The 24,101-nt window shown below is 42.0% G+C and overlaps 3 protein-coding genes and 8 non-coding genes across 14 annotated transcripts; 8 read left to right on the top strand and 3 right to left on the bottom strand.

The window, feature by feature from the left end:
* The first annotated feature begins 523 nt into the window (after positions 1–523).
* Positions 524–639, top strand: LOC143523706 (U5 spliceosomal RNA). The gene has a single exon (XR_013133451.1). It is a non-coding gene; the product is annotated as a U5 spliceosomal RNA (small nuclear RNA).
* A 668-nt stretch (positions 640–1,307) lies between these two features.
* LOC143523694 (U5 spliceosomal RNA) lies at positions 1,308–1,423 on the top strand. Its single transcript, XR_013133440.1, has one exon. It is a non-coding gene; the product is annotated as a U5 spliceosomal RNA (small nuclear RNA).
* A 168-nt stretch (positions 1,424–1,591) lies between these two features.
* Positions 1,592–1,663, top strand: trnad-guc (transfer RNA aspartic acid (anticodon GUC)). The gene has a single exon. It is a non-coding gene; the product is annotated as a tRNA-Asp (tRNA).
* A 340-nt stretch (positions 1,664–2,003) lies between these two features.
* On the top strand, positions 2,004–2,075 carry trnad-guc (transfer RNA aspartic acid (anticodon GUC)). The gene has a single exon. It is a non-coding gene; the product is annotated as a tRNA-Asp (tRNA).
* A 4,309-nt stretch (positions 2,076–6,384) lies between these two features.
* Positions 6,385–6,456, top strand: trnad-guc (transfer RNA aspartic acid (anticodon GUC)). Its single transcript has one exon. It is a non-coding gene; the product is annotated as a tRNA-Asp (tRNA).
* A 3,783-nt stretch (positions 6,457–10,239) lies between these two features.
* On the bottom strand, positions 10,240–10,311 carry trnad-guc (transfer RNA aspartic acid (anticodon GUC)). Its single transcript has one exon. It is a non-coding gene; the product is annotated as a tRNA-Asp (tRNA).
* Positions 10,312–11,542: 1,231 nt separating this feature from the next.
* On the top strand, positions 11,543–11,614 carry trnad-guc (transfer RNA aspartic acid (anticodon GUC)). Its single transcript has one exon. It is a non-coding gene; the product is annotated as a tRNA-Asp (tRNA).
* Positions 11,615–11,962: 348 nt separating this feature from the next.
* Positions 11,963–12,034, bottom strand: trnad-guc (transfer RNA aspartic acid (anticodon GUC)). Its single transcript has one exon. It is a non-coding gene; the product is annotated as a tRNA-Asp (tRNA).
* Positions 12,035–13,217: 1,183 nt separating this feature from the next.
* mgst3a (microsomal glutathione S-transferase 3a) lies at positions 13,218–15,963 on the top strand. Its single transcript, XM_077017194.1, has 7 exons — positions 13,218–13,445; positions 14,301–14,461; positions 14,830–14,968; positions 15,099–15,172; positions 15,257–15,314; positions 15,396–15,468; positions 15,748–15,963. The coding sequence occupies exons 3-7, from the start codon at positions 14,852–14,854 to the stop codon at positions 15,870–15,872; spliced, it is 447 nt and encodes a 148-aa protein (XP_076873309.1). The 5' UTR covers positions 13,218–13,445; positions 14,301–14,461; positions 14,830–14,851; the 3' UTR covers positions 15,873–15,963.
* mmachc (metabolism of cobalamin associated C) lies at positions 15,782–18,211 on the bottom strand. Of its 2 annotated transcripts, none has more exons than XM_077017192.1 (4): positions 18,083–18,211; positions 17,517–17,714; positions 17,235–17,387; positions 15,782–16,491 (listed from the first exon to the last, which is right to left on the bottom strand). In XM_077017192.1, the coding sequence occupies exons 1-4, from the start codon at positions 18,170–18,172 to the stop codon at positions 16,114–16,116; spliced, it is 819 nt and encodes a 272-aa protein (XP_076873307.1). In that variant the 5' UTR covers positions 18,173–18,211; the 3' UTR covers positions 15,782–16,113. The 2 variants fall into 2 exon arrangements, with proteins under 2 accessions (XP_076873307.1, XP_076873308.1); XM_077017193.1 differs by having other exon boundaries at positions 15,782–16,488.
* LOC143523056 (uncharacterized) lies at positions 16,805–24,076 on the top strand. Of its 3 annotated transcripts, none has more exons than XR_013133206.1 (12): positions 16,805–16,874; positions 18,718–18,831; positions 19,004–19,046; positions 19,167–19,312; positions 19,495–19,576; positions 19,807–19,975; positions 20,258–20,331; positions 20,628–20,704; positions 20,860–20,960; positions 21,281–21,403; positions 21,448–21,633; positions 22,764–22,901. XR_013133206.1 is itself a non-coding variant. In XM_077017189.1 (12 exons), the coding sequence occupies exons 1-12, from the start codon at positions 16,836–16,838 to the stop codon at positions 22,922–22,924; spliced, it is 1,233 nt and encodes a 410-aa protein (XP_076873304.1). In that variant the 5' UTR covers positions 16,821–16,835; the 3' UTR covers positions 22,925–24,076. The 3 variants fall into 3 exon arrangements, 2 of the variants coding, with proteins under 2 accessions (XP_076873304.1, XP_076873305.1); XM_077017189.1 differs by having other exon boundaries at positions 16,821–16,874; positions 21,281–21,369; positions 21,496–21,633; positions 22,764–24,076; XM_077017190.1 differs by lacking the exon at positions 16,805–16,874 and adding an exon at positions 18,412–18,480 and having other exon boundaries at positions 21,281–21,369; positions 21,496–21,633; positions 22,764–24,076.
* The last annotated feature ends 25 nt before the right edge of the window (positions 24,077–24,101 follow it).

The raw sequence follows: 24,101 nt of genomic DNA, 5'->3' as shown, positions 1-24,101 counted from the left end.
AGTCATGCCGTGGCCATCTATCTATAATTTCATCTTTAGTCTTTTTTGTAGTGAGACTTGAAATTGTTTAGAAACGTCAACGTTACCAATTATGTAGGTAGCCACTTCTTTGTAATCTACTATTTAATTTTAATGCAATTTTTATTTAAATTGAAGCCATCATTCGTCTTGTGTTCATCCAACTTCATGTTCAATAGTAAATTATAGTGTTCCTAAATTAAACGATTTCTCGTACGAGGTTCTTTAATCCTCGATTCTCGTTCACTGAACTAGCCAATCCCAGTAAGGCGTTGTACACGTTTCCCACAATGCATTGCCCGGGTCAAAGTCGGGCAATTTAATGTAACTTAAAAGTACGTTTTTATTGATTATAGAGAGTGTGTCCAATAGTTGTGGCTTTTGGTCGTAACGCTGATAGTTTGCTGTTGATGTGAAACTTAAACTGTCGCGGTCTTCATCTTACCGTCTTGTTGAAATGTTTTTCTTTTGATGTAGAACTGTTGCGACGGCATCCGAATTCAGTACACTCTTGTTTCTCTTCATCTCGTATAAATCTTTCGCCTTTTACTAAAGATTTCCGTGGAGAGGAGCACTATGAGTATAAACTAATTTTTTGATGCCCTGCCTTACGGTGGGGCTTCCTTACATGGTACAAAATAAGAATTGGAAAAGTACTTATTAGGTGAAAATGGTCTGTTGTATTATGACATTATTGAGGGCATTATTCTGATACACCCGTGATGTGGCGTGTAAAGTGTTTCCTGAACAGATATAAACTTAAGCCGGTGTAACTGTCTTGTGTTTTGGTTTAATTTCTTCGTGGCGGGTAGCCGTCTTATTAACATCCGCTTTATTGTTGAGCACGATCTGGCTTTTCAGTACGAGTGAATCTTTCGCTTTTTACTGAAGGTTTTCCCGAGAGAATTATATGAATATAAAACATAAATCAACCTAAAATAGGGCGTTTTTTGCACAGTTTAAAAATCAGACACTAAAGGACAGATAAACAACGCCAAGCGGTTTGCTATGTGTGATGTGTTGAATGATAAAACTGAGCCAATCCAAGGAAGCGGAAGTACGTGTTACCCACAATGCATTGCGCATGTCAAACCATTATAATAAAAAGTGTATTAATTCGTTTTATTTTTTGGTTATAACATACTTTCAACACAAATTACTACTATATGTAACAGATGTAATTATTCGCGGATGCTTTGAGAAAAACATTGTCGTATCAAGCACCTAACCGTTTTCTTGAAATGTATTACTCTTGAACAAGATGTGTTTTAGGCGTTGTTTTCTTTAGTACACTCTTGTTTCTCTTCATCTCGTATAAATCTTTCGCCTTTTACTAAAGATTTCCGTGGAGAGGAGCACTATGAGTATAAACTAATTTTTTGATGCCCTGCCTCACGGCGGGGCTTCCTTTGATGGTTAAAAACAGATTTAGTATCTTTTTCAATAGTTATAAATTTTTACATTTTATCTTTACTAACAGCTTGCACGTTCATCGTAAGCAAGTTATCTGTATTTAGTTCTTAATGTTTGTTCCTTCATAGATAAAACGAATAGTGATTCCCATCTTTACAGCTCCTCGTTAGTATAGTGGACAGTATCTCCGCCTGTCACGCGGAAGACCGGGGTTCGATTCCCCGACGGGGAGGACGTTAAATTTTTTTAAACACGAGAATTTAAAGTAGTATAGTATTTTACGCTAGTGGTGGGCAATTAATGTTACCAAGGGGCCACATTAGAAACTGGAACGGTTTAGAAGGCCAGACTGATATACTTAATTTGGTTCTGCTCAATACAAATATACTGCATACAGTATGCATACTATATTATGACATTACTATATCTTAATAAAATTAATAATGAACGAAATAGTGAAATAATGTTAGTTATCTTTGGTACTATTGTGTGTGAATGTTTCAACTCATTCCCAGAGAGGAGAGAGAGGGATTGTACAGTATCAGGTTAAAGGGACTGCTATATTAGCCAGTTCCTCGTTAGTATAGTGGACAGTATCTCCGCCTGTCACGCGGAAGACCGGGGTTCGATTCCCCGACGGGGAGAGGTTACACTTTTGTCACCACACACACACACACAAACACTTACATTTACATGTTACCAAAAATGAATCGCATGGTAACATCTGGAGAGGGTTGGAGCGCACTGATTGGCAGTTGGAGCTCACTGATTGGTTATGGAGTGGCGCTGTTCACTAAGATCATACAGAGGGAAAAAAGCCACAATGACGATAGGCCCTTTTCATTATATCATTCAATTGCACTTGTTTGTGAGGGCAAATTGAGAGATGACAATTTAATGACAGTTAATTGTACAGTCATTGTAGTGTTTTAACCAAGATGATATTTACAAGATATATCGGTGCACAAATACTGTACAGTATATAATGTAATGAGAAATATAATATAATATAATATAATATAATATAATGTAATATAATAGAAATAATATTAATATAATAGAAATGTAATGAGTAATGAGAAATATATATTTATGATTATATTTTCATTTATGATTATATTTTCACCCCCCCCCCCACCCCCACCCCGAGATATTTGTCAGAGGCTGCGATTGAGTGTTATTTTTGAGTCAAGCGAGCTGGTTTCAAAGAAAAATACCACTGCTACAGATTTTGGATTTGTTTTTAATAAAAATGAGAGCCAATGAGCGTAGTATTAAAACACGTCCACACCACTCCTGTCATCATCGCGTGAACTATGTGCAAAGTACCTACACAACTTCTGCATCATTTAACCACCAATTGTCAGTCAGTTAGAAGTCCAAACATCACAATTCATTCACAAATGCCAACAAATTATTAATAGCTGAACACTTATCTATTATAAACATCCTGCGATTCCATCCTTTCCGCTTGTAAAACCTCACTGCAGTGTTGGCTAGGATCTGGCTAATTAGCTAACACGAGCTAAAGCTCACGAGACACCAACCAATAATTACAATGCGTCATAATACTGAGTTAGGCTATATTTACGCAATAATACACTCGAGGTTCGTGCTATAACGTGTAATATTGGCACTGCTATTACACTGGCCTCGTGCCTACGACCGCAGCACAGCAGTGCCAATATTACACGTTATAGCACGAACCTCGAGTGTATTATTGCGATTATACCACAGTTCAATTATCGCTGTTTATTGAAAGATTTTGAGTTAAAGAGGACGAGACGACTTGTTTGGTTAAAAATACTCCGCCAGTTAAAATAGTTCCATTCAATGGCTCGCTGCTGAACTTACACAACACGGGAACAACCTTACCCAATAAATATTATAGCGGTAAATATACACAAAAACAACTGTTGATAAAGTTGTATTTATTAAAAATAAAGTACAACAATTATTGACCATCCACGGCTGATTGGAGGTTCGTTCAGGTATCTTTTCAGTCCAGCTCTTGCTATATAACTCTCCCTTCACGTTTCTGACGGATCCATAAAAACATCGTAAAAGCTGATTCATTTCATTTTTGTTGATAATACTAAAATCGACTGCAATGTCGTTGCTCTTTAAACAGGATGTAAATACATTAAGAGCCCAGTACGTTTGTTTTACGGTATTAACTTCGTTTCTCTGCATTTCCAGGTCATCCAAATCATTGTTTGTAAGCGTGACAAACCTTGGCTCATTGGAGGAATCAGGCTGGTCATTTATAGCTTCATCCTCCAGTTTCAGATCGAAACAAATGCTTTCGAAGCCAATATATTTAACGAACTCCCTGTAATTAATTTTGATAATGTTGCTGCTTGTTTGTAGTTGCGCTGTTTGGCTTGTAAACGCTGCTTCGTTGCTAGGTTACCGGTATGTGGCGGAGTAATACATGGAGAGCTTCGGTTACAGTGCTATAGCGTGTAATATTGGCACTCCTAGATCGCCTCTCAACCAATCACATTGTAGGGTCGGAACTAACTGTGGTATAATTTATGGGAAACGCAAACTGGAAGCATTTTTCGACAAGTAGCACAACTCGACGGAACACCGGCCCTGATCACAGTACCTGCAACAGCAACAGAGAAATCACAGCACTTGTAACAACAACTGCCCGCATGCAACTGCTTCTACCTACTTCTCCAGTTCCTCGTTAGTATAGTGGACAGTATTGGCGCATTTCCACTAGGGCCTGCTTGGCGCGGTACGGTTCGGTACGGGTCGATTCGCAACGGAACGGTCGCGTTGTGTTTCCATTACAATGGTGAAACACCCCAATGTGGGTGGAGTCGCTGTTGGCGCGCGGGTTGTAGTGTCGTGACATCATTTGTATACGACCACAACACCGGTCGACGCCCCTTAACACATAGCATTATTGTATCTTATTTATCTTTATCTTCATTATTGTATGTGATTGCTCTAATTATTGATAATAATTTGGTATTACTCAAACAGGCTGAACACACCCTGCATAAAAAGCATCAGTCATACAATCAAATGAAATCAAACTTTATTATGAAATATAGATATTTAAAGTACAACATATGTAAATAATATAGTTATAGTTTTAAAAAAGTGCAAAAAGCAAATATATACGTATAGCTTTATATGAAATAAATATTTATAGTACTACAAGCAACATTTTGTGTGCTTTTACTGGCGTCTGTCTCGCATGGTGTTCACAAGTTCGCCAAGCACCCCGAGGAAAGCCCGGTTGAAGGAAACATTTTCCGCCAACTCCGCTCGCCTCGTCAGTGGAAGGGGAATCTTGAACGTAAAAAATAACAAATATTAAACACAAGTATTCCCGTGAAAGCAACAACAATATAGCGTAACTGCACAAAATGTGTAGCACGTCATCGCTGCTCATGCTGTGTTTATGGCTACAGCTAACTAGCAACTAGCAAGGCTAAGAGCTAGCTATTGTACAGTAGTGACTGTGGTGGTAACAATAACTACAAACACAGCTCTAAATTCCTGCGTTTACAATAGATGCGTTCATATTACATTCATATTACATCTTTTACGAGCCTAGTAGTAAAACTGTGAAATCACAATACACTCACCATTCTCCGTGGCCTCCAGCACCGACATTGTCCAGCACGTTTTCTCTTCCGTTACTGGCTGGCCGGTGACCGTACATGACATCCATTTGCTGGAACCATTTCCAGTCTTTGCGGTTTGCTCCGCTGCGTCCGTTATGGTCCTTCACCGCCCGGTAATCGCGTTAAGCTTTTTTAGCTTGGACCGACCGGCACTGCTGAACGGACCGCTGGTAGCCATGAGTGGCCATTAGCGCGGAAACCTCGCTAAAAACCTTTACATTTCTAGTGGCCCCGTCCAGTTCGCCCTGGATTTTTTGATCGCTGATTATTAACAGAAAGGTTTGTACCTCGGCGTTTGACCAGGGAACAGACTTCGCTCCTTGGGTTTTAAAAATGGCTGAGGAGTCCATAGCATAGCGGAGGAGTCGCTCTCCTGACGCAACCTGTGACGACACTCCCTGGCCAATCAGTGTCATGCTGTTCCTCCACGTCACAGAACTGTACCGCTTCGGAACGGTTAGAACCTCAAGCGAGTCGGTACGAAAAAAGTACCCAAAGGGGCCGGCTCACAGGGTACTGGTACTAATGGAAACACTCACAAACCGTCGCGAATCGAACCGTACCGCGCCAAGCAGGCCCTAGTGGAAATGCGCCATATCTGGCCCATTTCTGCGGCTCACGGGTTATCAGGGCACAAGCAGCAGGTAGCGCGGCCGGTGGGTGGTGTGCTGAGGTGAGCGGACACTATTCAAAGGAAGAAGTCATGGTCAACTATCATTTCGCATTCGTCCGTTTCGCGTGTGATGGAGTCCTATAACTTTTTCTTAGAAACTGATACTCGTTGCTTTTAATCTTAAATTTTTTTTCTCCTAAAAAAGTATTTTACTCTGTTAATCTGGAATGAGCGAAAACTGAACTTTTAGCCACTTCGTTGTACGGTTACAGGTTTCTGTTCTGTTTTTTAAGTAACACCGAAGAAAGACAAAAATGCCAGACCAACTGTCAGTGTGTGAGTTCATGGACATAACCCACGAGGACTACAAAGCTCCAACAACTTCCATTTTTACCACCCGAATGGCTCTGTGTCGGAATACAGTGGCCGTGCTGGAGGAGGTGAGTGAACACGGTTTATTTTGTGAAGAACACCAAAAACATTACATACAAACTTCAGCCGAGTTTGTTTTCTGCACAAACGGACCGACGATTAAGGTACCTACACGATATTTAGCATTGACCCACGTTGTTTGTTAATGTTTAGACTCTTTGACGACAGAGGAAAGGAAAATTACTTCCTTCTTTTGGAATCAAAGGTTTTCCAACACACTTCCCTGCTGCGATCTGATCACCCACGAGCGTTTACTTATATTCCTCGTTAGTATAGTGGACAGTATCTCCGCCTGTCACGCGGAAGACCGGGGTTCGATTCCCCGACGGGGAGAAGTTGACTTTTTGTACCTGCGCGCGCGCACACACACACACACACACACACACACACATACACTCCAGCAGGGGTTCAGTCCCTCAGTGGCATCTGGCAGCAGGAAGTGGCAGATCCGCCGGCCGGAAATGGCATGTACTGGCACCTGCCACTTAATTGTGATGTGTTATTCATGCTAAAACTAAACACTGTAAAGACCATTAGGCGTGTGTTCTTGTAACTTTTATTAATACTTTTCATTAGTGTGATGCCTCATCAGCGTATGCAATGGCACGTAGCTAAACGCGAGTGGCACGTAGCTAAACGCCAGTGGCATGTGCCAATCGCCAGTAGCACCTGCCGCTCACACAACTCATTGTTGGCTCATATTACATCAATAACAGCACGTAGCTTTTGTATGTAAACAATAGACTATGGTTACTGGCAAGTAAATATATAATGCAGTTTATTGTTGTTTCTTTGTTATTAATACAGTTATTAATACAGTAATACCAACAAAAACAACAACCTCACGATGCAGAAGGGAGGACACCCGTAGCGTGGCGACAATGAAACAATTTTATTAAACGTTTATTTAATAGCGCCGTGACTGGCGAGATATTTGATCAGAATAAGGACGTCAAGGCAATTCAACATTTAAACACGAAAGTTGAGGGTATGCCCCATACGTTTCAATATCTTTTATGTGGGAAACAAATGGCTTGAGAACTCGGAGCGTTCGATTTCTGCATGGTCCTAGTACTTGATTCGGAACATTTGAAGCAGGAAGGTATGACACACAGGTCCAAATGAAACAACATTTGTACCTGGATTGAAGGATTCAAAGATTTATTGTCATATGCACAGTAAGGAGCAAGCTTCCCTGTACAATGAAATTCCTACTTTGCTGTCCGCCCTGGATGTAATAATGTAAATAAATAAGAAATAAAAGGAATAAAAGAATTATGGAAATATATGTTTTTTTAAAACCTGGTACTTTTCTCACTTTTTTCTCCTGAAGAGTATATACAAATGCTTTTCATAAACAAAAAAAAATCTGTTACATTTATGGTAAAATAGGCCTACTGGCAGCTGTGGTTGCCAGAACTTCACCGTAAAAAAATGCTGACAATGTAAAAAACAATACGGTATCTTTTTGACAACCGTTTAGAACTGTTCTTTTTACGGAAAATGACTTTTTACAGTTTACAATAACACGCTGTAAAATTAACAACTTTTTAAATAAACCTAGTTACGGTGAATCATTTGAAGAACAACTTTTACTGTAAACAATTACATCCCATCTCTATGATAAACGCATTACAATCATGATTATTGTATTAGTGATGTGTCGTTCGCGAACGATCCGGCTCTAAGAGCCGGCTCTTTGAAGTGAACGATTGGAACCGGCTCCACAATGGGAGCCGTTTTATGATCCTATTTGGGAGCCGCTTTTTCCTTCAGTATTGCGCTTGTGCTCTGCAAGTGCCACAGTGCCACAGTTTTTTTCCAACATCGTTTTTATTTGTCCTTCGGTGCCTCGCTGTCTCTCCCTCTCCCTCCTCTGCTTCTGCCAGTGGTAGAGAGCGGAGAGTTTATTTCCTCAGTCGGTGCCTAAGCTAAGTTTATACTACTTGGCGCGTCGCGACCAGCGCGAGGGTCCGTGCGCCGAAAATGACGCAATCGCGGTCTCTCCAGCGCAATGAACAAAGCTATGTATGCCGGGTTCATAAACCTTTACAAGATGGAATTCAAGCACTTTTCAATATTTCCCAGCACCTTAAACTTAAATATTTATACATATACTCGAAATTATTCGAAATAATTCGCTTTTTTATCACATCGATTCAGTCAGACAGCTATTTGTTGTGAAACAAAATACAGTTACATTTTCAAGTAGGCCTACTTTAGCCTACTTTAGCACTTTTCAAACCTGGAACACAAAGCAACATTAAAATTCGTCAGGTAAATGTTCCTTCCCCTGTTTTGAGGGGTGTTTCTTTATACTACCACATATCGTTTCGGACAACACTGCAAAGAATATCTCCACTGTCCGCATGTCAAGCGTGTGCTCCACACATCTGACCAATCACACGCAGCTTTCAGTTAATAATGTGGTGGGAAAACACTGAAAAAAAAAAGTTATCTCCACTTTTTTTGTGGAAACGGCAGGCAATTGGCCAAGCTGTATTGCGTTCTATTTTGGTGCTATTTTGTGATAATATAATAATTGGTTATAATAAAAGTTTCATTTATAAAGCATTGTTATGCAGCATTTTTACTCATCACAATTGCTTAACAATGTCAGTAATGAAACAAAATGTTATAAAATTAGGTTTTTAGGTCTATTAATTAATTAATAATGTAAAAAATATATATGGGGAGCCGTTTGGGAGCCGAAAAGAGCCGGCTCTCCACAGTAAGAAGAGCCATTAGAGCCGCACCTCAAAATAGAGCCGAAAATCCCATCACTATATTGTAAACTCCAATTTTACAATAAATTGCTGGCAGGCCTCCATCACCCGGGCCGCCCAATTGTTGTGGCATTTTAAGACAACAATACACTTTCATTTAAATTGTAACGTAATCACGCATGAATCCGTGATCTCGCAAAACAGACTCAATGTATTAAACATGAGGGCATGTCATTAGCACAGTAACGTTACACAAACACGGTAGGTAGACTCAGACAATGTACAACTACATAAACTAATACAGGGTGACCTAAACTAACAAAACACGTAATCAAACACATAATCAACAACAGCATGTCATAACACTTACACATAACGCGTATCAATAACGGAGCCGCTGGGGCTCATGGGAAGTAGCGCCGTCCCCCAGTGGGGGGTAAGCTTTCCAGACGCACCTAAAAGCCTTAAACTCTTCAGATTTCAACTTCCATTGTATAATTTGTATTTAACACAGTATCATACCTGAAAATGAGATAATAAATGAGAACACACAAACACGTTGTTTTCTCAGTGCTGTATTGCTGAATATGCCATGGCAATCGATTCAAGATAATAAGAGATCACATTAATCCTGTGTGGCAGGCGTCAGTGGCAAGTGCCATTAAAAGCTACGTGCTGGTATTGATGTACTATGAGCCAACAATGAGTTGTGTGAGCGGCAGGTGCCACTGGCGTTTAGCTACGTGCCACTCGCGTTTAGCTACGTGCCATTGCATACGCTGATGAGGCATCACACTAATGAAAAGTATTAATAAAAGTTACAAGAACACACGCCTAATGGTCTTTACAGTGTTTAGTTTTAGCATGAATAACACATCACAATTAATTCAATAGATATGACGACTTGAATTACATCTGTAATTCATGTTTTCGTTCATTCAAACAAGTATTTCGGAAACCGTAGCATAACATTTGGCTAGTCGTTCTCCCAACAAAACAAGCAATGAAAACAGTGTTACGTAGACCGATGGTGGAGCTACGTGCAGGCTAGTTAGCTTAGCAGAGTAGCCGCTTCTATGAGTGACTGCTGGAGTCATCGGAGGTGTTGCTATGTGCCTGTTTTGATCGGCATGCGCTGTAGCTGTGTGGCAGGCGCCACTAAACAGTGGCAGGTGCCATTCGCTAAGTGGCAGGTGCCATTGGCTAAATGGCAGGTGCCATTCGTTAAGTGGCAGGTGCCAGTACATGCCATTTCCGGCCGGCGGATCTGCCACTTCCTGCTGCCAGATGCCACTGAGGGACTGAACCCCTGCTGGAGTGTATGTGTGTGTGTGTGTGTGTGTGTGTGTGTGTGTGTGTGCGCGCGCGCGCAGGTACAAAAAGTCAACTTCTCCCCGTCGGGGAATCGAACCCCGGTCTTCCGCGTGACAGGCGGAGATACTGTCCACTATACTAACGAGGAACTGGAGAAGTAGGTAGAAGCAGTTGCATGCGGGCAGTTGTTGTTACAAGTGCTGTGATTTCTCTGTTGCTGTTGCAGGTACTGTGATCAGGGCCGGTGTTCCGTCGAGTTGTGCTACTTGTCGAAAAATGCTTCCAGTTTGCGTTTCCCATAAATTATACCACAGTTAGTTCCGACCCTACAATGTGATTGGTTGAGAGGCGATCTAGGAGTGCCAATATTACACGCTATAGCACTGTAACCGAAGCTCTCCATGTATTACTCCGCCACATACCGGTAACCTAGCAACGAAGCAGCGTTTACAAGCCAAACAGCGCAACTACAAACAAGCAGCAACATTATCAAAATTAATTACAGGGAGTTCGTTAAATATATTGGCTTCGAAAGCATTTGTTTCGATCTGAAACTGGAGGATGAAGCTATAAATGACCAGCCTGATTCCTCCAATGAGCCAAGGTTTGTCACGCTTACAAACAATGATTTGGATGACCTGGAAATGCAGAGAAACGAAGTTAATACCGTAAAACAAACGTACTGGGCTCTTAATGTATTTACATCCTGTTTAAAGAGCAACGACATTGCAGTCGATTTTAGTATTATCAACAAAAATGAAATGAATCAGCTTTTACGATGTTTTTATGGATCCGTCAGAAACGTGAAGGGAGAGTTATATAGCAAGAGCTGGACTGAAAAGATACCTGAACGAACCTCCAATCAGCCGTGGATGGTCAATAATTGTTGTACTTTATTTTTAATAAATACAACTTTATCAACAGTTGTTTTTGTGTATATTTACCGCTATAATATTTATTGGGTAAGGTTGTTCCCGTGTTGTGTAAGTTCAGCAGCGAGCCATTGAATGGAACTATTTTAACTGGCGGAGTATTTTTAACCAAACAAGTCGTCTCGTCCTCTTTAACTCAAAATCTTTCAATAAACAGCGATAATTGAACTGTGGTATAATCGCAATAATACACTCGAGGTTCGTGCTATAACGTGTAATATTGGCACTGCTGTGCTGCGGTCGTAGGCACGAGGCCAGTGTAATAGCAGTGCCAATATTACACGTTATAGCACGAACCTCGAGTGTATTATTGCGTAAATATAGCCTAACTCAGTATTATGACGCATTGTAATTATTGGTTGGTGTCTCGTCTGCTGCCAGATGCCACTGAGGGACTGAACCCCTGCTGACTGCCCGCCTGCAGCAGCTACTGCCTCTATCTCCAGTTCCTCGTTAGTATAGTGGACAGTATCTCCGCCTGTCACGCGGAAGACCGGGGTTCGATTCCCCGACGGGGAGAAACTGCGTTTTAGTCACAGCACACACACTTACCTTACTCTTTAAAAGTGAACATAAAATATGCATATGCATAAAATTATTAACATATAGAGAGGGTACAGTAGTGCTCTCACTGTCAAATAACCTATTTCATTTTATTTAGCAAATAATCATTACTATTATTTTTTTTTTCAGTCTACAGCAGTGGCGTTTATCCACTGTTTAGATGCAAATGGCAGTGCTCTCTGAAAAAAAAAACAATGATATACGATAAATATTTACCAAATATAATAGTTTTTTCCAGTTTTTCGGCCGTGAGAGCAGAAAGTAAAAAGTAAGAGTATGCGTGCTGTGACTTAAAGTCAACTTCTCCCCGTCGGGGAATCGAACCCCGGTCTTCCGCGTGACAGGCGGAGATACTGTCCACTATACTAACGAGGAATATAAGTAAACGCTCGTGGGTGATCAGATCGCAGCAGGGAAGTGTGTCGTGATCCTGTGTTATCGTTGCAGGTTTTCACTACAGCCTTCGACTCCATGGTCCACGTCGCCACACTTTCGCGCCAGCAAACCCGGCAGACTCTCAGCTTACTGATCTGCATGATAGAAGGTCTGGTGAGAGGAAAGAAAGAAATACCAAATCTCTTTTCCACTGGGTGTACGTTACCTCTGGAGGCGAGATTATCTTTCGGACAGAGACAAATCAATGAGGGATAACTCACGGCTGGCACATTCGCACAGAAAGGGAGTGATACCCCTGCTGGTGCACCTTGGCAAGGGGCGAAATGATCTGCTCATGCCCGCTCGAAGGAGAAACGAGATGTCCAGTGATGCTGGTGGAAACCAGACTCCTGTCAACTGATAGGCTGTTGTTTTTTCCCCACCCACTTGTTTCTTCCATATCATCTGCGCTCGTGCAATTCAGAGTCTTGTGTGCACGTGCCCAGACATGAGAGGCTGCCAAAAAAAGATCAAACAAAAAGATCAGCGTCTGGGCCTTTTATTCTACTTCCTGACAATGGGCTCTGGAACCAAGATCTGCATGTAGCACCAACCAAACTCAGCACACAGACACAGTTTTAAAGGGCCGTGTAACTGTTATCATGCTTTAGATGTCTGTATTCAATACTTAAAAAACTGTAAAGAGAAAAGTTTGTAAGTCAAACATTTTAAGGGGATCTTGTGTTTAAAAAAATCAAGTGTGCTGAAGTTGATATGTGTTCACAATAGTTCACAATAGTGCAAAATCTTCTTTCTGCTTTGTGTTGAATCTGAGGTTGATATATAATCCACCTTTCAGCATCTATATTGCATAACTGCAAAAAATCTGTTTGGTAATGTAAGCTAGGATTAGTCAACCAGACAGAAGACCTTTTTTCCATTGTCTGCTATTGGATACTGGTAAGGAGTTAAAGAGACAGGGATTGCCCTGAGGGGGATAAAGTTTTCCAACACTCCATACACTGTGACATGCCTTTGTCAAGGTGAACATAGCACATGTTGTTGCAAGTACAAAATTGCTTATCGATTGAAGGCACGTCATGATAGATGACATGTCTTAACCTGACCAAAGAACATCCACACCGCTGTGATGTTTCACAAAGAGAGAGCAGGAGAGAAAGAAAGGTGCCGTCTGGAGAGAGAAAAGTGATGTCGGCTGGTCTACAGCGGCAAAGGCAGAGTTGTAAGAGGAGAACATTTCTAAGGGGATTTAATTGCAGCCCAGAATTAAATAGAATGAAAAAAATGGCCAAACAATGGGTGTGGCTGTACGTCTTGACTAATGTGCTTATTAACGGGGCAAGGTAGAAAGATCAAGAGGAAAATTACTGGACAGACGGGTCATGCACAAGTAAGATAATTATATGTGTTTATTCAGTAGAGTTAGAAGGTAGCTCTGTGAGTAGACAGTGAGTTGTCAGTAGTACTGAGACATCGAACAAGGTAACGGAATGATTTTGTATTAGATTACAGTGAAACTGGTAAATTGTACTTACCATTTGCTTACGTTGAAGGCAGTTTTCTTTTGTGGAGAATAGCGCCATCTAGTGTACATCCATATGCTATATAAATGAATTCCTATGTAGGAATCCATGTAACAAACTTTTATTAAATATGTAAACTCCACCCAACATTTATTTATTCCTGATACGTTTGGTTGCATGTGTATATTGCAATTAAAATATGTTTGCCTTTTATACATTTCAAAGAAATTTGTTGGAAAGGAAAATCTTAATTTGTTATATAAGTTAAATGCAGCTAGGTCGCGTGAAACGTTTTATTGCGAACGAATACGGTTATTGAATTTAAAATGTACATATATACATGACAAAAAATGTTACAGTTTAACACTAATCTGTTAACTAAGCTCCCTTTCGATGAGGCTCAACGTGTGTTATTAATGTTAATCTAATATTACAGTGACGTTTTGTCCATTCTGTTATACAATGTGGATGTAAAATTGACACTTGTAACTTCGTTTAGTTATTGTGTTTCTGTACTGTGACGCTACAAAATACATTGACATAGTCAAATACTAAATATATAATATTATATAATATAAAATCTTAAGCTAGTGTTTCATGGAAGCAAAGTACAGAATACAGTACGGTCTACACAATGGGTTTAACATAAGTCAGTAGTACTAATACGTGTGATATCGGTCTAATAGTTAACATTGAACTTGATATATGACCTTGTTTACCAGGTTAGTACTGAAAAACATAACGCTATTGAAATATGCACGTTTGACCGGTCAAACAGCGTGACGCCGTGACGTATGATAACGCCATAATCGCAAACCACGCCCTCTTCGTTGTGTGCGACACAATCGCCGTACGTCCGAGACGACCTACATAAGCTACCTGGGTACGTAGCTAGCTAAAGTACTGTTGTTTTTTCTCCGAAAGCTTTTAAACACTCAGTTTTCTAACCGACTAAACTTATATATTCAAGCCGCTTCATCCAGGTACAATGCAGTATAAAAGTGTGTTCCCAAAATGAACACAACACAAGCTATCTGCTCACTCCTGTAGGCGCTGCCAAGTTGATACTCGTTTTCCTTTCACTTTGGAGTTGGCAATCCTAGCTATTCGGTCCACTTAGTTGGCTATCCTAGCTGACAGTATTCGGATGCACTTAGAGTATTTTATTCACACATTTGACTATGTATAGACTATGTATAGACGATTACACCCCGTCCGCGACTACACTGCATCCGTGTGTTTCTTGTTCAGGTTTGATCCACCGTAAGTGAGAATGGCGGTGCTGTCTAAAGAACATGGATATGTGGTTCTCACCGGAGCAGCCACGTTTGTCCTCATGGGTTATCTGTCTTATAAAGTGGTTAAGGCACGCATCAAGTATAACGTGCAGGTGAGTGTGCAGCGCACACCTATCCACACATCAACCGATGGAGAGGTTATATGGCCATTTATAAAAATTAATGTGGTAACAAATGAATTTCTCTTAATATCTTAGAAAATTGACGTTCCTTTATTCACAGTATCCCACAATGTACAGCGATGACCCAGAAAACGGCCAAATCTTCAACTGCATACAGAGAGCCCACCAGAACACGTATGTGTACAGCTGTTCACAGTAAAGAAAAACGGTGCCCGATGTTTAGATCGGCAGAGAATCACCTCTTTCTTTTCTTTGCAGTGTTGAGATCTTACCCATTTTCCTGTTTTGTTTGGCTGCTGGAGGAATAGAGCACCCGGTGAGTACAGATTAACACACACAAAAGAGACAAACTTCCTACAACTGTCTTCATGTTGTCCTCTGTGTTTGTGTGCCTTAGCGTCTGGCCAGTGCTTTGGGAACGGTTTGGATTATGGGTAGAGTTGTGTACGCACACGGATATTCCTCAGGAGGCAAGTAGTTCCTTATTCCCTTTTTCATTTTATACATCAGTTCTTCCTCTTTCATTTGTAAGTCTTGCATAAGTTTGATAGACACTTTATTAGACGTCAGTGATTATACAGACAGAATATTTGTGGCTACTGTGTAAAATACAGAACTACTTGGACCATAGGACTTTAAGTCAAGTAATAGATTTTGTGTATCTATATAGCTAATCCACTGTATAGTATCTGGTTTTGTGCATCATATCTGCAGCTGTCCCTCACGCCCTGCTGTGTTTTCTTGGGCAGACCCTGATAAGAGGAAGCGGGGGGCTTTTGGCAGCGTGGCCCTGTTGGGCCTGTTCCTGTGCACCATCAACTCTGGCAGAACCATGCTTGGGTGTAACTGCAAACCCAATTGGCTCAGGAAGTAATTTTAAAATCCTCTTTAAAAAAATTCACACTACTACTGTACACATTTTTAATGTGACGGACTGTTTTGTTAATAAAATGAATCACCATTAACTACAGTCATTTGTGAATATTTCTGAAGAGAGCTACCTGCAGGCTTAAAGACGACTAAATGCATATTCACTCATCCCTGTTTAGCTTATGTAAGCACGTTTTTGGTATACTACTGATGATCAATAAATAAACATAAAACAACAACCACTACTATTGTACAGGACCTGCAGGATCTTCTACCAGGTGGAATTCTTGTTTGTTCATTAAGTTCTGCACTTCAGCATCTGCCTGAGGTCCAAAGCCCCACTTCTTGAGCAACTCCACACGTTGTGCTGGAGGTGTAAGGAAGTACTCCCTCTGTCGTGGTGAATAGCTCTCCTTTGTGGGTATGATGTCTCGGTAGGTCCAGTCCTTCCAGCATAGGTTGAACTTCTCTAGCAGATTTATCCTGGCCTCCTGTGAAGCAACACAGTCAGGTGGCGCGACTTGCTGAAGTTCTCCGCCCGCTTCTAGATCTTTCCACACCATTAAAGCCCGGATGGCAAACCAACCGCCAAACTGAGGGTGTATACAGACTCCAAACATCTTCTGAAAGGAGGATGGAGGGACATTTTAGAAATAAAGACATAAATCCAAAATATCACTTTGTATACTAATAAATTTGTATGTTATGACTAAATTATATTGCATTCTGACATTTACACTGAGTTGGTAGTACACCGTTGCACAAATTCCGATGACTTGGCCATAACCTGACTGCTATAGGTAATATACATCAGGCCCACCAGCAATTCAGATATCAGTGTTCAGCTGAGGGTGGGAATGATCAAATGAAGTCTTAATTATTTTAACCGACATGATGGCTGGTGCTCTTAATATTGCCTCAAACTTCTTCCAAACAGCTATCATCTTTGGTTGTTTACAAGCGAATCATGCAAGTATATCATTCAAGCAAACAGTGGGCCAACCAGGTAAATCTCATCTGAATTCACTGGATTAGAATATTATTTGAAAACTACTCGAGATTTTATCCTGAACATGCATCCATGAAGTTTGTGGGCCATGTTGTCTTGGCACACATTGAGGTCCCAGATACCAATGAAGAACATCTGAATAGCATGGCTTGTCTGATAATTAACAAAGTTTGTCCTCTCATGGCTACACTTTACTTGCACTGGATCCAAATATTTCCAACATATCATAAGGAGTTAATTGAGGACTGGAACAAATCTGCAAGTTTGCCCAAAGGTTGGGTGGTTTTTATTACAGGAAATACCAGCAGAGTTGAATATATTCCACAAGTGCATGTCCTCTGGAAGACAGTCCTTCACCTTGCTCCCCCATGGTGGATCTTTGATGTCTGACGGCCGGTAGTAGCGTGCTGCTCCGGCCACGTGGGCAGCCGTCTGAGCCAGGAACTTTGGCTTCCTGCTGGGCAGCATCTCATAGTCATACTTTATGTCCACACACTGATCTGGAAAATGCTGGGAGGACAGTAAAATAACAGATTAGATTATGGAGGCTGCAGGGGACTATTAATGGGATGAAGGGTTTTATATATTTTCCTCACACCTGGGACAACTTCTACATGTGAGCGTGTTTGTCAGATGTACCTCAGAGACACAGGAGTAGATGGAATGCGCTACACACTCGTCTATAGGATCTCTAATGCTTTCCCAACAGCCTCTATGCAGGAAGGGTATGAGCGTCTTCTCAAACATGGACGGGGTGCTCAGGATCACTACTGCAAGAGTGTCCGCTGAATACATGAGGTGATGGGCCGGAGAAACAACCTCGTTGTACCATCCAATCTGCACAGAAACATATACGTCCAACTGAGGACTTGGAATTATATAACCTAGATAGCTAACCAATTTGGCTGCTTGCTTTCTATTAATGTTTCCATACGGGTAATATTGCTGAGAAATTCCATGTGCTACAAGTGTTACGTCGCTGTCAAAGACTTAAAATGGCCAAAAGGGTCGCGAATGAGAAGTATATATGCACAATCCAAGTTAAAATATTTTTGTCAAAGCCCACAAAGTTCTGAAGACTAGTTACATAGAAAACGCCAACTAGATAACTAGATAGGTAGATACACATCAACTGGAGAAACTGATATCAATTCAAGCAACTGAATTTATTAATACCGAATAACTCTTTAGAACAAAGACTCTACCTTGAAAGGATAAACTTCAAACCCCAGTGAATTCAAAGACTCGCGGAGAGTCCGAACAACACTTTCCACATTGTCACAGGGCGTCGCCATATTAGCCCACACTTACCGACCGATGGGTAATTGAGTTCTAAATCCCCTTCAAATATTGTTCAAAACATGTGATTCATTATTAAAATCTCCAACTCATAATAATAATGTTTACTTAAACAAACATATTTTCTGTAACGTATTTTACGTTTATATGAAAGCAAACTATCCAAGCATTAAAAAGGAAAACAATTTCGTTGTTTTCCTTTTAAACTCCATTTCCCAGAATCCTCACGCAGCGCGAGTGTTGCGGGAACAGTAGTTCACACTGCTGTTAGCAGGTCGTGAGCTAGCTAGCTGGATATGTGAGGGTGATTTTGTTGTATTTCTTCGTTGTCCAGTTATTGTAATACAACGCAGTAACATCTGTTTAAATGTCCAGAAGAAACCAAGACAAGTTCTCATAATCATACTAGAGTCTCTGAGAGTTGTGTAGCTTCCTAACTCGCTCAGCTAACTAGCTTAGCATCTCAATAGCAAGTAATAAATGTAGCTAATACTTATTATAATTATATGCTCATACTTATTATATTTGTTTGCAACTATAGCTAGCACTGATTGCAAAGGCTTGCTGCTTTATGTTGATGGCTACAAAAATGAACTGGGATAATGAGTTGAGTTCAATCATGTCGGCAACTGATGGCAGCGTTGCTAAAATACGGGTAAGGCTCATAATGCTGTAGATATGTACTTAGCTAACCTGAAATAACGTTCACAGGTGTACATCGACAGAGACACCACTAGGTGGCGTCTCACTGTTTACCTTTATTCCAACTTTGCTAACTTGTAATAATTTTCAGATATATAAATTATTATTTCACTTTGTGTTGAAAGGAACGCCTTATTAGGCATGGAAGAGTTTCCAAATCAAATGAAGGTAATTCTGCAGCTTTTTTTTATGTGTGTGTTTAAATTTGTAGTTCCGAAACTTGAGACTCATTGTGTCATTGTTTGACTTCATTGTTGCATGTCATTTCCTGTTGCTGTGCTTTCGCAGGTGTGCACCCGCCGAGCGAGAGGAGTCATGCTGGGGGCTTGGATCTCGCTACGCCCCCGACTCTCTCCCTGGTTCCCCCTGCTCTGGGGGCTGTGCAGTGGGCAGACCTGGCAGTTATACAGGCCCAGCTCCACAGCCAGAGACAGGTCTGCCTCACACCTATCTGCCTCCTACCCGTGTGAGGGCGTGAGTGCAAGCTCATGAATGAGAGAGTGCAGCTGATGTCGTTGGCTTATTATCTGGATCATGTATATCTGGATTGCATTATATGGCTTTATATCCATTTTATATACTCTTGTTTATGGACAATGTGATGCTTATGATGCAGGCAATTGATTGGCTAACACAGACCTTGCGGTCAGTAGAGAGGGAAAGATGTGCTCAGCAAAGGCAAATTCAGACATTACAAGGTGAGTTTTCACTTTGTGCTTTGTGCTGAACCAGACAGCTACACTTTTGTTTGTCTTCTCACTTTTTGGGTTGTTTTGCTTTTGTTGTTAGGTTGGGTTTTATAATACTATTACCTGGTGTAAGCCAATCTCCATGGAATGTAGCTTTAAAAAAAACACCCCAGGCACTTAAGTGTGTTTGTGTGTGTGTGTGTGTGTGTGTGTGTGTGTGTGTGTGTGTGTGCTTCCAGAGGAGGTGAGGATGCTTTGGGAGAGGCTGGAGGTGCAGGAGCGGGACTTGGAGAGGGGCCCCGGGGCCGTGAGGTGGCCAGGGCAGGTGAAGAGGGAAGTGGGGGGAGAGCTGAGCAGCCTCAGAGGCCATGTCGACAGGGCAGTGTTGCTAGGCAACCAGGAGGAAAGGTCAGTGGAGTTGGAAGGGAGGTGCCATGTCACTCTGGCTTTAAACAGCAGCCACGCTCAGCCTAAAGAGAGTGTGTGCGCTGAGGGATTCTTCCCTCACACACACACACACACACACACACACACACACACACACACAATGCATGTGCACACTGACTGGTTCATGTTTCAAAGAGTGAGTAGAAGTGGTGGAATCCTGCACTTTGAGCATTATTCTGTGTGTGTGTGTATGTGTGTCTGTATTGTTTGAGATTTGTATCATCTTTGGGTTTGTTGCTTCAGTTTCAGGTCTAAACTGCAGCAGGAAGAGGTGGAGAAACTCAGAAGGGAGATGGAGCAACTCAGGAAACAACTGAGTGAGTTCAGTCAAATGTGCACACACTCTCCCACTGTACACAGATGTGCACACACTCTTCCACTGTACACAGATGTGCACACACTCTCCCACTGTACACAAATGTGCACACACTCTCCCACTGAACACAGATGTGCACACACTCGTCCATATATATATATATGTGTGTGTGTGTGTACACATTTCTATATGTGCACACTGACAAGTTCATTTCTCAGAGAGTGAGTGGAAGTGGTGGAATCCTGCACTCTGAACGTGTGTGTGTGTGTGTGTGTGTGTGTGTGTGTGTGTTTGTAGTGACACAGGAAGAGGATGTGTACCAACAGCAAGCAGATGTTAGAGAAACAAGGAGACAGTATGAGCATAGTTGTAAGGTAGGGCCTGCTGGGAGCACTGGTTCAGCAGTGCTGGGCTGCTTAAGGCAGTGTGAACACCGGTGTGATGTCGCCAGCCACTGGCCTGCCCCAGGTCTCCTCTGTGATGTCACCTCCTGAGCGTCTGGTGTCTCTGACACGTCTCGTCTGTACAGACGTGGGAGAGCCTCGCTGACTCCTGCTCCACACACACCGCTGACCTGGCCAGGATGCTCACGCAGCACCAGCAAGCGCGGATGGATGTACGGGAACTGAGGTATGCACACACACACACATACACACACACACACACACACACACACACACACACACACACACCAACAGAGTAGCCTGAAATGACCCTGTCACCTGCTGCTTTCTTTGTTCTCTTGGCTTTGATGCGTGTGTATGTGTGCGCGCATGTGTGCGCACGCGTGTGTGTGCACGTGTGTGCACGTTTGTGCACGTGTGTGTGTGCGCACGCGCGTGCGTGTATGTACGTGCGTGCGTGTCTCTTGTGTGTTTGTGTACGTGTGTGTGTGTGTGTGTGTGTGTGTATACGTGTGTGTGTGTGTGTGTGTGTATGTGACTTTGTAGGCTGACAGTATCTGAGCTGAAGGATAGTGTACGAGATCTGGTGCTGAGAGACAGACTACCCTCGACTTCAGATGTGCCACAGAAATCAAGTAACACACACACACACACACACACACACACACACACACACACACACACACACACACACACACACACACACACACACAGTGCTGTCTGTTTTCCTCTTGTCTTCCCTTACCTTCTGCCTTTTCCAGTGGCAGCTGTTTCCGTGGAGATGAGTCCCCAGAGACAGATGTTGTCAAGGTCGGACTCTGAGGATGGCTTCAGCCCTACCCCCAGCCTCGGGGAGGTGAGCTCAGATGACCTGGAAACATCTTGGCTAGGAGAAGCAGGTTAGAAATACACACGCGCACACACAAACAATAACAATCACCTTTATCTCACCCACATGCACTAAGTAATCAGGTTAAGTTGTGCAACTGTGATTCAGAGGTTGTGGTGCAACTGTACACTGTTTTGCAGTTTGCACACAACAGTTTGCACCACGTATGGACACACCGTGTCCCATTCGCATAAAAACACAGACCTGCTGGGTCGAGAGTTCAGAGTAAAGCTCTCGCTCCAGAATTATCAGGTGGAATTAATTCCAGATCTGTTTTTTTCCTGGTTGTTACTGAAGGTGCTTTCTTCATTTGTCTTTTTGATTTTTCATGATCTCTCGTATGTGCAGGTAAATGTGTAAACATACATGAATTGTTTCCATGATATAGACAATATTTGAGACCCTATACAACACTCTGTTGGAAAAATGTTCTGTGTAAACAGCAAAGCCGAAATTCTTGTAGACTGGGTGCAGGATTAGAATGTGTTAACAGATCACTGAATCAAGAGCTGTGATGAGAGATAAGATTCAGATTGTTGTTCTGGTTGCTGCTTATTGTAGTTAATGGCCGTTTGGTGTACACACTTAATGGAGTTCCCCAGTGATGATGTCAAGACATTGACTTACTTGGTTACAGTTGTTTTTGTTGTCATGTTTCATCTCCATTAAGAGAGTTTGTTTGTTCCAAAAATGTAACTATATGGAACTGAATGATGTACACTAAAGCCTCAGATTTCAGAAGCACACACACACACACACACACACACACACACACACACACACACACACACATACATGTCAACACTGATATTCTTGCATAATGCATTATTACCAAGTGCTTTTTAAACGAACATTCTCTCTCTCTCTCTCTCTCTCTCTCTCACACACACACACACACACACACACACACACACACACAGCTGGTCTGTTCTGTATTTGCTGATAAGTTCTCATATCTGCATGGGTTTGCAGGCCTGTGCCCCAGGCCCTGTAGATCCAGCACTCTGCTGTGTCCTGTGGGCCATGAGGATCTGCAGAGGACTTGGAAGGAAAACCGGACTTGGACTGTTTGCAGCCATCAGTGCACTTCACGCCTTAACTTAACTAGCTGATTTTTCTTTTAAACATTTTTCATTTCAGCCCCAAAACAAAGAAGCCATGGGGAAGGTGCACGTTTGAGCATGCCAGGAAGTGACATCAGTGATGCTGGAAGTGGCCTCGGCAGTAACCATGACGATGGAGGTGGCGAGGTGGAAGGAGTTTCGGACAGTTCTGCAGATCTCAGTCTCAGTGACCTTTGACATTAGAGACAGAACGCAAGCCATGAGTTAACAACCGCCAATGCAAATCTCACAGATTCCCGTTTAATAATACACTGATGAAAATGACTGGCAGACCCAATGAGGAACCTTGGTCTTAGCGTGTTGATCTGTGTCATCTGTTTGTGGGGCCACAGCAGGTGTGTTAACGCACCTGTAGGAGTTTGAGCTTCTTTTTAAAGGTGAAGGCAGCATGGTTGTCCACAGACTCGGGTAAACCAAGGACGAGTGCACTGAAGGAGAGCAGGAGTCCCGCTAATGGACAAGACACCTCACCATCTCTCCTGCCCATATTGTGGAGTCAGTGCTCTATTTAACCAGCGCTAGGAGACAGGAGCCCGATGGAGAGAGTGGTTCTGTGGGACAGAAGCCCAATGGAGAGAGTGTTTCTGTGGGACAGGAGCTCGATGGAGAGAGTGTTTCTGTGGGACAGGAGCTCGATGGAGAGAGTGTTTCTGTGGGACAGGCCAGGAGCTCCTCGTGTTCCCCGGGGCCTCGGCCTCTGTCGGAGTAACCATTACTGCCAGATTACAGTTACAATTACCATTACTACCATTACTGCCAGAGGCTGTTGTTTATGTTGGTAGTGGTAAAGCTGCATCAGACACCCCCTGTGTAGCACACCACTGCTTTGTGTGTGAGCAGACAGTCTAATAGACAGCTTTAGTAAATACACAAGAAGCATATACTCTTGTCAATAAAACCTTTTTCTAAAGAGCCTTTTTGTAGTGTTGTATGTATGATAGTACAAATTTTGATAGTGTGGATTGCAGTTATTGGTGGGTGTTGGTGTGTGTGTGTGTGTCAGAGGTAAGAAGTAAATGGTGTACTTGCACTCTTTATTAAATGCATAAAAAATCTCGAAACCAGTATTTTTTTCTGACTTTTAATAATAAAAACACAGACATCTTAAACAACAGAAAATGGCTGAATTACTACACCAATCAACACCTTTGGCACAGTTCAACAACAACAAAGACAAAAGTCGAGACCATAACTACTTACTCGTGCAATAAAATCAAACACAAAAGGTAGGAGTTGTGTTGGTGCATTACAAAATGTGGGTCCCATGAAGCCAGAGAGAGAATAATCATACAGCTGTTGCACAATGACAGTCATGAATGTGTGAGGTTTTAACTGAAACATTCATGTGTGTGAG

The sequence above is a fragment of the Brachyhypopomus gauderio genome, chromosome 9 (genome assembly GCF_052324685.1).
Source record: "Brachyhypopomus gauderio isolate BG-103 chromosome 9, BGAUD_0.2, whole genome shotgun sequence".
NCBI classification, from domain to species: Eukaryota; Metazoa; Chordata; class Actinopteri; order Gymnotiformes; family Hypopomidae; genus Brachyhypopomus; species Brachyhypopomus gauderio.
This window is presented reverse-complemented; position numbering and strand designations above follow the sequence as displayed.